Source organism: Trichechus manatus, unplaced genomic scaffold (assembly GCF_000243295.1).
Source record: "Trichechus manatus latirostris isolate Lorelei unplaced genomic scaffold, TriManLat1.0 scaffold00072, whole genome shotgun sequence".
In the NCBI taxonomy this organism is placed as follows: domain Eukaryota; kingdom Metazoa; phylum Chordata; class Mammalia; order Sirenia; family Trichechidae; genus Trichechus; species Trichechus manatus.
This window is the reverse complement of record NW_004444008.1, coordinates 1,076,035-1,087,486: the sequence shown is the minus strand read 5'-3', so window position 1 is coordinate 1,087,486 and position 11,452 is coordinate 1,076,035. Positions and strand designations below refer to the sequence as shown.

Sequence of the window (11,452 nt, the reverse complement as noted above, 5' to 3'; positions counted from 1 at the left end):
AGTCCTGAGAAGACCACAGTGGACCTGCCAGCCGCGGGGGCGGGGGGCCTGTCTGACACAGCTGCTCTGCTCCTGGGCTGCTCCTCCAGCTGCCGTACACCCTGCCCCATCGTCCTTCTGCCCGTCTGGACCTTCCTGCTTATCCTGCAGCCTGTACAACGCCCGGCTCGGCCGGGACGCCACCCCCACACCTGAAGCCCACACTCCCCCAACTCCAGACGCCTGTGTGCAGCTGCCCGTGGGTGCTGCCCAGACTTCCCAAATGTGGCAGGTCCAAATGCAGCCCTGACACCCCCAAACCTGGTGCTCCCCAACTTCCAATCTCACGTGGTAAGCAGGTGGATGGACTGGAGTTGCTACACCCAAAATGTTGGGAACACCCTGGCACTTCCTTTTCCTGCACCCCGTGTCGTCGACAGCAGGTCTCTCCTCTTCAGAATAAACTGGAATCCAGCTGCGTGACGCCAACTCCCTGCTACCGTCCTGGGGGGAGCACCGTCGCCGGCCACCTGGGTCACTGCCACTTCTCCTGCGATGCCCTTGATCTCTCTCCTCCTTCCGTTTTCCACACTGAGGCCAGAGGGATCCTGTTAAAATCTCAGGTCACACGAGCCCTCTACTCAGCCCTCCGACGGCTGGCCGTCACACTCAGGCTGTCAGACTTGGGGTCAGAGCCCGTGTTCGCATGGCCTTCACGGCGCGGCCAGGACGCTGCCCCACCCACCCCCACCCCCCGACCACGGCGCCCCCTGGGGTTCAGGTCAGGCCTCCGGACCTTGGCACTTAGGGTTTGCTGGGCCTTCCCCAAGGCTGCTCCAGCCTCCACTTCGTTACTTAAGCCTCATTCTCAGGAGAGCTGTCTAGAACTGGGGCTGCTGGGGCCCTCCTGTCTCCCCTCCCTGCTGAGTTTTTCCTTTTTCCACACTTATTAGCACTGCACTTTACCAATCTTGTTTGTTTGCATGTTTTCCACGCTTGAATGTAAGCTCCAGAGGCTGATTTTCTTTCTTTTTTACTGCATTGTTTGGGTTACTCCTGTGTTCTCTGCACCCGGAACATATCTGGCACTCGGTGTGTATTGCTGCCAGCCGGTCTGTCAGCGTGTCGTACTGTGGGGGCTTGAGTGTTGCTGTGATGCTGGAACCCATGGTGGACAGGTTTCAGCAGAGCTTCCAGACTAGGAACAAAGGCCTGACAATCTACCTCCAAAAATCAGCCAATGAAAACCTTATGAATCACAACAGAACACTGTCCGACTTGCTTGCTTTGGACACGTCATCGGGAGGGATCAATCATTGGAGGAGGACATGGTGTTTGGTGAAGCAGAGGGCCAGTGAGGGCGAGGGAGACCCTCGGTGAGATGAATGGGCACAAGAGCCAGAGAGATGCACTCAGACACGCCGGCGACTGGTGAGGATGACTCTGGACGGGGCAACGTTTCCTTCTGTTGCACATGGAGTCCATTTGATGCTATCTATCTATCTAGTATTGCTGAGAAGTAAATGCATTCAGAATCAAAATAATGTACAAACGTTTAAAATGAAACCTGGAGGCCTGCTCCATTCTCCAGACGCACCACTGTTATCGTGATACCCATAAGGAGGTCATTGTACCACAGTGCGGCGGTAGCTGCACAGGAGGCTTCCCGGGGTAATCTCTCCACTTTGGTTTTCGTGGCATATGCCAGGTCAGCGCGTAAGCAGCTGCCTCCTCTTGGTTCTGGGGCTTGGTTCTGGCCGTGTTGTGTTCCGTTGTGGGGCCGGATGGACCACTATTCACGTGTTCCGAAAGGCAGTCAGTACCCCAGGTTATCCTACGCTGTAGTGAGCGTTCTTGCCCACACAGCTTTGAACACCCAGGCCAGGGTTTGTGCAGGATAAACTCCCAGGAGGAAGACTGCTGCATCATCAAATCGCCCCAAAGGCCCTCCTGTTGGCGAGGCGGGTCCGCGCTGTCCCTGCCTCATCGACACTGATGCTCACTGCTCCACTTCCTGTCGGTGCTGCTGATCTGGAGACACGTGTGTGCGTCGTGCTCGCTTGAAGGGGTGTGTGTGTGTGGTGTGCGCATTGGGGGTCCGTATGCGTGTGTACACGGGTGATAGGCGCGCGTTTGGCGGGCTGGACCACGGGAGGTCGCAGGCGTCACCGCCTGGGGCGCTCCCCGCAGCCCCATACTCGGAGTGGGGTGAGGACCCAGCTGAGCGGCCTGGAGCGTGCGTTCCGAGGGGCGGCCGGAGCCGGGCCCACGAGGCCCGAGGCGCTCAGCCGACTCACTGGGCGTCCACTCAGCAGCTCCTACCGCGTGAGGCGCCACGTCCTGGGCCTCAATGCGCAGGCGCGCGCCTGACTGCCCGCCTGCCGGCCCGCGCAGAGCGAGTACACATGCGCGGCCCCGCCTCTGTCGGGCTCGCGCGCCTGCGCTATGTCGCCTCCTAGGCGTTTGCGCCTGCACGGTGCCGGGGGCGGGGCTCGCGCGCGTCCCGGTTGCCTGGATACCGATGCTAAACAATAGCCGCGGCTTGCGCGGTTTTGAGGCGGCTTTAGGGTGACGGTCGAGGGGCGGTTGGTCCACATTACCCGAGGAGCCGGTGGAAGAGCCGGTGAGATCTCCCGTCGTCCCCGATCCCGTCCCGGGACCCTAACCCTAAACTAGGGGAGGGGGTACGCTGACCCCGAGCCCCGTCCCCAGACCTTGACCCCAAACACAGAGAGGGAGAAAGCCGTCTCCGATCCCCGGACCCCGACCCCAAACCCGGGGAGGGTCGCCACGTCGCCGACCCGCGTACCGGACCCCGACCCTAACCCGGGGAGGGGGGATGCCGGGCTCCTGAACCTTTTCCTGGGACCCCAGGCCGACCCCAGCCGAGCGGTGGTGGGGGTGGGCGGGCCCCTGGCCCACGCTCCCCGCTGGGGGCTGACCGCCCGCCCGCCGCCCGCAGCCACCTCGGTTCTCCCAGCCTGGTCCCGTCTGCGGACGCGATGCCGCTTCCCGACACCATGTTCTGCGCTCAGCAGATCCACATCCCCCCGGAGCTGCCCGACATCCTGAAGCAGTTCACGAAGGCCGCCATCCGCACGCAGCCCGCCGACGTGCTGCAGTGGTCCGCGGGGTGAGCGCGGGCGCGGCCAACCACCCAGACCGGCCCAGGGCGTCCCCGTCCCGGGGGATCGGCCCCCTTCCCGAGGATGGGCCCCCTTCCCGGGGACGGCCCCACTGCCCCACGGCAGGAAGCCCAGAGCAGTGCCTGGCAAAGCTCTTTACTGTGGGTGACGTCTGGACCTAAGTGTCCTTCTAGGAGCTATGGTGGTTGATTAGCCCTGAGGCCAGCCTGGTTCACAGCACGTGGATCTCTACAGCAGCTTCCTCAAACGTTTACAATCCCAGGTTACCGGCCAACAGACCCTACCTAGAACCTTTGCTATAAACCTTCTGATTTTCCGGGAAAGCTCTTTCCCGCTTTTCAGTAAACAGACTTGAGCAGAAGCTCGATTTAACCATGAAAAGAATTAGCATAAGCACAGATCTCAGATTTTTCGTAACTAGCATGTCAGTGTTTGCTAATCTTCTTTAAACTGTTCAAAGGGAAGTTCACTAGTTTGCTAGAGCCGCTGTAACAAATCACCACAGACGTGGTGGCTTCAAACAACGCACCTATATTCACTTACAGCTCTGGAGGTCAGAAGTCCGGGAGTTGGGGTTTCAGGGCCGAGCCCCCTGCACGCGGGAGCGGGGATTCAGGGCTGAGCCCAGCGCTGAGCGGGTGACGCGGGCCCGACAGCACTTGGGGTCGGTGAGGAGAGGTGCTCACTCCTCATCTAGGGGCCTGAGCGCTGTCTGCTGTTCTTAGGTATTTTTCAGCTCTGTCTCGAGGGGAGCCTCTCCCTATGAAGGACAGGCTCGAGATGCCCGTGGCGACCCAGAAGACCGACACGGGCCTGACGCAGGGGCTCCTCAAGGTCCTGCACAAGCAGGTACGCGGCTGCGCCACAGTCTGCTCGTTCCCCGCTGACGCACCTCTCCCACCTATCAATGCGCCGCCGCCAAGACCCCCATACACACCCCTGCACCCAAGACATCCACTAGGCCTGCTCCTAGAAGGAGCACTCAGTTCCCACTGCCTCTGTCTGCTGAAAGAACCCGGGACAGCAGTCTGTAATTAGGTTGTAGCAAAAACCCAAAACTAAATCCGTTGCCATCCAGTCGATTCCGATTCATAGCAACCCTATAGGACAGAGTAGAACTGCCCCATAGGGTTTCCAAAGACCGGCTGGTGGATTCAAACTGCTGATCTTTTGGTTAGCAGCCAAGCTGTTAACCACTGCACCACCAGGGCTCCAGGGTTATAGAAAAGGAAGTGTAATTCTTCTAAATGCCACGTTGAGACGACGCCAGGTGTTTCTGGCTTCTTGAAAAATGTGTTCTGAAAACACGGCGTTCCAGAAATGAATTGTGGGTGCCTCCTTGAGGTATGTGTCCCCCGACCTGGGCATGTGCTGGATGAATGGGCTGTCCTCTGCTTGGCCTGGCAGATGGGACTGCCCACGTGTGTGGCTGGCAGGCACGTCCAGTGCCGACCCCACAGGGCACCGGGAGCTTGACACGTCCCTCGTGCGCCTGGAGATGCTGCCTCGACTTTGGGAAGTGGACTGCAGAACTGACTTCCGGGCACGTCACTAAAGTGCCAGTCAGGTGTAGCCCTGACTGTGAGGACACTTTGGCTGCACTGTACGTTCTGAGCAGCTGTACAGGGTCCGTGGCCTCCTGGACAAGATATTTCCATGGCTCTCGATCCTAAGGCCTCTTAAGAGGCGCCTCTGGGTAGGCTTGAACCTCTAATTTTTTGGATAGCAGCTGAATGTTAACTGTTTGCACGACCCCAGGACTTCATCGATTGTCATAGATTGTTTAAAATAATGTTGTTGTTGTTAGGTGCCGTCAAGTCGGTTCCGACTCATAGCGACCCTGTGTACAACAGAATGAAACACTGCCTGGTCCCGCACCATCCTCACAATCCTTGCTATGCTTGAGCCCATTGTTGCAGCCACTGTGTCAGTCCATCTCGTTGAGGGTCCTCTTTTTTGCTCCCCTTCTACTTTACCAAGCATGATGTCCTTCTCCAGGGACTGTTCCCTCCCGATAACATGTCCAAAGTATGTGAGATGTAGTCTTGCCATCCTTGCTTCTAAGGAGCATTCTGGTTGTACTTCTTCCAAGACAGATTTGTTCATTCTTTTGGCAGTCCATGGTATATTCAATATTCTTCACCAACACAACAATTCAAAGGCTTCCATTCTTCTTCGGTCTTCCTTATTCATCATCCAGCTTTCACATGCATATGAGGCGATTGAAAACACCATGGCTTGGGTTAGGTGCACCTTAGTTTTCAAGGTGACATCTTTGCTTTTCGACACTTTAAAGAGGTCTTTTGTATCAGATTTGCCCAATGCAATGCGTCTTTTGATTTCTTGACTGCTGCTTCCATGGGTGTTGATTGTGGATCCAAATAAAATGAAATCCCTGACAACTTCAGTCTTTTCTCCGTTTATCATGATGTTGCTTATTGGTCCAGTTGTGAGGATGTTTGTTTTCTTTATGTTGTGGTGTAATCCATACTGAAGGCTGTGGTCTTTGATCTTCATCAGTAAGTGCTTCAAGTCCTCTTCACTTTCAATTCAGCAAGCAAGGTTGTGTCATCTGCATATCACAGGTTGTTAATGAGTCTCCCTCCAATCCTGATGCCCCGTTCTTCTTCATATAGTCCAGCTTCTTGAATTATTTGCTCAGCATGCAGACTGAAAAAGTATGGTGAAAGGTGATACACACTTTTCCTGACTTTAAACCAAGCGGTATCTCCTTGTTCTGTTTCAACAACTGCTTCTTGGTCTATGTGCAGGTTCCTCATGAGCACAATGAAGTGTTCTGGAATTCCCATTCTTCGCAATGTTATCCGTAATTTGTTATGATCCACATGGTCGAATGCATTTGCATAGTCCATAAAACACAGGTAAACATCTTTCTGGTCTTCTCTGCTTTCAGCCAGGATCCATCTGACATCAACTATGATATCCCTCGTTCCACGTCCTCTTCTGAATCTAGTTCTAATTTCTGGCAGTTCCCTGTCATTGTACTGCTGTAGCCACTTTTGAATGATGTTCAGCAAAGTTTTACTTGTGCGTGATATTAATGATATTGTTTGATAGTTTCGGCGTTCTGTTGGATCACCTTTTTGGAATAGGCATAAATATGGATTTCTTCCAGTTGGTTGGCCAGGTAGCTGTCTTCCAAATTTCTTGGTATAGACGAGTGAGCACCTCCAGTGCTGCCTCTGTTTGTTGAAACATCTCAGTTGGTTTTCCGGCAATTCCTGGAGCCTTGTTTTTCACCAACGCCCTCAGTGCAGCCTGGACTTCTTCCTTCAGCACCATCAGTTCCTGATCATATGTTACCTCCTGAAATGGTTGAATGTCGACCAATTCTTTTTGGTATAGTGACTCTGTGTATTCCTTCTATCTTCTTTTGATGCTTCCTGCATCGTTTAATATTTTCCCCACAGAATCCTTCAATATTGCAACCTGAGGCTTGAATTTTTCCTTCCATTCTTTCAGCTTGAGAAATGCCATTTTTAAGATTTCTTTCATCTAACTGTTACCATGTTTAGGGGGTTGGGTTTTAGTGTATTTATTTATTTTTTATTGTGAATATTTCAGTCAGACCACAGAGAGCATATACCCGGTATCTGTGTACCCACGTTACCAGTCAGAGTGCTACGCCATCTTTGCTTCATGGTTCTTTTAAGAAATAAAACATTATGATAATGTTATATACAGCTGAACACCTTATGGGATTTGGTTCCGTGGTTTGGAGGTTTAGTTAATTGGCCTGATAACATGTTTAGTGCTTCTGTTCTACCTCCTAGTTCGGTGCAAAGTGTCTGGGGTCTTAAAAGCTTGCAAATGGCCATCCAAGTCACGACGATTGATCTTTATTCACCTGGAGCAACAGAGGAAGAAGGAGAGTCAGGAATAGGAGGAGGAAGTGGAATGTGTGGCTAACTGCCTCCATGAACAACTGCCTCCTTTGCTATGAGACCAGAACTGGATGGTGCCCGGCTACTGTTACTGAACGTTTTTATCAAAGGTTCTATAGAAGAATCCTGATCAAAAATGGGAAAGTGCCTCGAGGGACAGCTAGTTCAATTGGCATAACAAGTTTATAAAGAAAATGTTCTACACTCTACCTTGGTGAGTAGCGTTGGGGCCTTAAAAGATACCCTACTGGTCTCACCCCTTCTGGAGCAAGGGAGAATGAAGAAAACAAAACACAAGGGAAAGATTAGTCCAAAGGACTAATGGACCACAACTACCACAGCCTCCTCCAGACTGAGCCCAGTACAAAACTAGATGGTGCCTGAATACCACCACCAACTGCTCTGACAGGGATCACAACAGAGCATCCTGGAGAAAAATGTGGAACAAAATTCTAACTCACAAAAAAAGACCAGACTTACTGGCCTGACAGAGACTGGAGAAACCCCGAGAGTATGGCTGCTGGACATCCTTTTAGCTCAGTAATGAAGTCACTCTTGAGGTTCACTTTCAGCCAAAGATTAGACAGGCCCATAAAAGAAAACGAGACTAAATGGGCACACCAACCCAGGACAAGGACTAGAAGGCAGGAGGGGACAGGAAAGCTGGTAATGGGGAACCCAAGGTCAAGAAGGGGAGAGTGTTGACACATTGTGGGGTTGGTAACCAACATCACAAAACAATATGTGTATTAATTGTTTAATGAGAAACTAATTCGCTCTGTAAGCCTTCACCTAAAGCACAATTAAAAAAAAAAAAAAAGAAACTGCTAAACAGAATTTCAAATTCTTATGGAATGCAGAGTTTCTGGAGCCGTGGAGACTGGATGAACCCCTGAAACTATTGCCCTGAGGTAATCTTTAAACCTTAAACCAAAAATATCCTCTGAAGTCTTAAAGCCAAACAATAATTTAGCTTAACTAGTAAAAAATATCTACCTTGAGCATTATACTCTTGAGAAATCTCTATATGGGATCAAAGTAACAGACAGCAACTCCAAAGATTAGGTAGGAGGCTCAGAGGGCAATGGGTTTATGTGAATAGGGGAGGAAGAACTCAGAGAAGGAGGGCCAGAGTGGCTCCACAACTCGAGGGATGTCATCGATGTCACTGAATACTACGTGTAGAAACGGTTGAATTGGTGTACGTTTTGCTGTGAATATTCTCAACAACCACAGAATAGTTTATATATAAAAAAAAGAAAACATGACAGCATATGTGTAACCAGCCGCCCTCCCCGCCTGGTGCCCCACACACGTGCCGCCCACCAGTGCTGACTGACCCCCCAGCAATGACTGACACCCCCAGCGCTGACCGACCCGCCAGTGCTGGCTGACCCCCCAGCGCTGACCGACCCCTCGCCAGCGCTGATCGGCGCCCCCAGCGCTGACCGGCACCCTGGCACTGACTGACCCCCCAAGCACTGACTGACCCCCCAAGCGCTGACCGGCCCCCCAGCGCTGACCGGCCCTCCAGCGCTGACCGGCACCCTGGCACTGACTGACCCCCCAAGCGCTGACCGGCCCCCCAGCGCTGACCGGCCCTCCAGCGCTGACCGGCACCCTGGCACTGACTGACCCCCCCCAGCGCTGACCGGCCCCCCAGCGCTGACCGGCCCTCCAGCGCTGACCGGCACCCTGGCACTGACTGACCCCCCCAGCGCTGACCGGCCCCCCAGCGCTGACCGGCCCCCCAGGGCCGACTGACCCGTCGTGAGGCCTGAGTTCGTCTCCCCCCGCCCCACCTCGAGGCTCGTGGCTGGCTGTTTGGGGATTGTTTACATGTATTCACCAGCGTTAGACCCGTGGTGCCTTTCTGTGCTGTCCACAGTGTAGCCACAAGGAGTACGTGGAGCTAGCAGACCTGGAGCAGAAGTGGAAAAACCTGTGCCTGCCTGTAGAGAAGTTTAGGGCGCTCCTGCAGCTGGATCCCTGCGAGAAGAAAATCAAGTGGATAAAGTTCCTAGCGCTCGGATGTAGCTCGCTCGGTGGGGTGAGTACCTGTGAGCAGCGTTTCCGTGACTGTGTGCCTTCCAAGGCCTGGCTTGATGGTGATTTAGGTGTTTTAATAACTAGGGCAAACGCTTACATTTCTCCAGTAACTTCGTCTTAACCACTTCCTTACCCACTGCCACGTCTTTCTCCCGCGGAGCTGCTGGTGCTTTGGAACCGCCAACCTTTCAGTTAGCAGCCGAGTGCTTTAACCATTGCACCAGCAGGGCTCCTAACTGTCTTAGAAGCGCACATTTTTCAGATGCCTGTCATCTGTTCAGGCTTATAGTTATTTTAATTTACAGTAGTTAAGTACTTACGAATCCCTCAGCTTAAAAGATGTTAATAAAAAACCCAAAATCAAACCCATTGCGGTCGAATCGGCGCTAACTCATAGCAACCCTATAGGACAGAGTCGAACTGCCCCATAGGGTTTCCAAGGAGCGGCTGGCTGATTCCAACGGCTGTCTTTTGGTTGGCAGCCCTAGCTCTTAACCACTGTGCCACCAGGGCACCGCCGATGTTTACAGTAGAGAATATATAGAGATGCTGTTGAAATTGACTCAGCTCTCGGTTTGAAAAGAGAACGCGTCAGTGACTATTACAATACATGTCATGTTGTAAACTGATGCTCTCCGCTTCCCTCAAAATCGTTGTCTACTTTGGTTACAGTCTGTTGTTAATAACTAAAGGGAGACTCCAGCTTTGCTGTGCTGACGGGCTCACAGCTGAGGAGTGAGAGCAGCCGGCCTGCGGTTCACCGGCCAGAGGGCTGTGAAGCAGGCGTGGGAATGGAGGGCTCGGGGACGCGCCCGTGGCGGTCTGCACCCCGCCCTCTGCGCTGTGCAGCCTGGCTGAGTGGGGAGAGCTGCCACCAAGAGCGGCGTGAGCAAGGACCCACCATTACTGCCCGTGATATGTTTCTTCACCCCTGCTTTCTATCCTGGACCCTGGAGCATGTAGGTGGGAGACGCACAGTCCCGGCTTCACAGCTCACACTCATCTGAGGTCCACGCCCCAAAAAACAAACAAACCAGCTTCTGTGGAGTCAGCCCCGACTCTCGGAGACCCCACATGTGGCAGAGTCGAACTGAGCTCCGCAGGATTTTCAATGGGTGATTTTTCACAGGTAGACCGCCAGGCTTTTGTTCTGAGGCACCTCTGGGTGGACTCGAACCTCTCACATTTCAGTTAGCAGCCGAGCGCATTTACCCTTCGCGCCATGCAGGGGCTCTGATCCATACACAAGCGTCTTCCATTCAATTCTAATTTCTAAAATTCACTCTGTTTATATAACGAACACCCGTGCTGAGGCCGCAAGTGGCTCACAGCGGCCTTACGGCCTCTTGCGTCCTGCGTGCCCCCGACCTGGTATCCGGGACCCAAATCGCGCGCTTCCGCTTCCCTTCGGTTTAAAGTACTCGCGGCACGTGTTTGCCCCGAGAAACACACTGCTCCGCCGTAGTGAGTCGGGCCGCGGAGAAGTCAGTCCATCCGTAATCTCCGGGTGCCCCCTGCCCTCCGAGCGGCACCACCAAGGCTCTCGTGGTGGCCGCCTGCTCTCCCCGGCTGTGTGACACCACCATGTTGGTCTGCCATGCTCATGACTCCTCCTCCTGCCAGCAGCCCTGTGGGACCCTCTGTGACCCTGGAGAGTCGGGGTGACGAGCCCCGCTTTGTCGTGTGAGAGCCACCGGCCCTGGGGTGCCCGGTCACTATGGAGGGAGCTTGCGGCGGGTCCCATTGACCTGTGAGGGCACTCGCTGAGCAGGCCGCATCAGCTGCAAGGTTGTATCTCACTGGGAGGCACCCCTGTGGGTTTTCACCTGGAAACACAGACACATTCCTCAGTGGTTAGAGCAGATTTTCTGTTGCTTTGTGGATCTGGGACTCTGCGGAATCAAGGTTATAATATGCTATCAAATTTATGTGTAAGAGTTGATTTAAGGTGTATGGTTGTCAACAGTGATGAGGCAGAGGAAAATGCTTCGTGTGTTTGGATCCACATTTCTCATTTCTACCTCCCTAAACCCAGCCAGCCAGTCCACGGAAGAAAGGCCTGGCGATCTGCTTCCGTAAAGGTCACAGCCAAGAAAACCCAGAGCAGTTCTCCTCTGCACATGAGGTCACCTAAGTTGGCACTGACTCCACAGCAGTGGGTTTGGGCTTGAAGTGATGAAAAGTGAGCACTAGATTTAAAGCAAAACTGGCTCCGTTCTGGAAAATAGTTTCTTACCCATTTGTGGTGTGTGACTCAGGTGGAGACGTTAAGGATGGCGCTTCCTTCTGAGCTGAGCAGGCAGGGCCCAGAAGGCAGGGCAGGGAGGCAGGGCCCAGAGGGCAGGGTAGGGAGGTAGGGCCCAGAGGGCAGGG

The 11,452-nt window shown here is 53.6% G+C and overlaps 1 protein-coding gene across 1 annotated transcript in view; it reads left to right on the top strand.

Annotated features, from left to right (window-relative positions):
• Positions 1 to 2,981: 2,981 nt before the first annotated feature.
• ROPN1L (rhophilin associated tail protein 1 like) overlaps positions 2,982 to 11,452 on the top strand; it is a 14,269-nt gene continuing 5,798 nt past the window's right edge. Inside the window, exons 1-3 of the mRNA XM_004380297.2 lie at positions 2,982 to 3,112; positions 3,851 to 3,974; positions 8,919 to 9,080. Coding sequence (XP_004380354.2) covers positions 2,982 to 3,112; positions 3,851 to 3,974; positions 8,919 to 9,080 — 417 coding nt within the window. The remainder of the gene's footprint in view (positions 3,113 to 3,850; positions 3,975 to 8,918; positions 9,081 to 11,452) is intronic.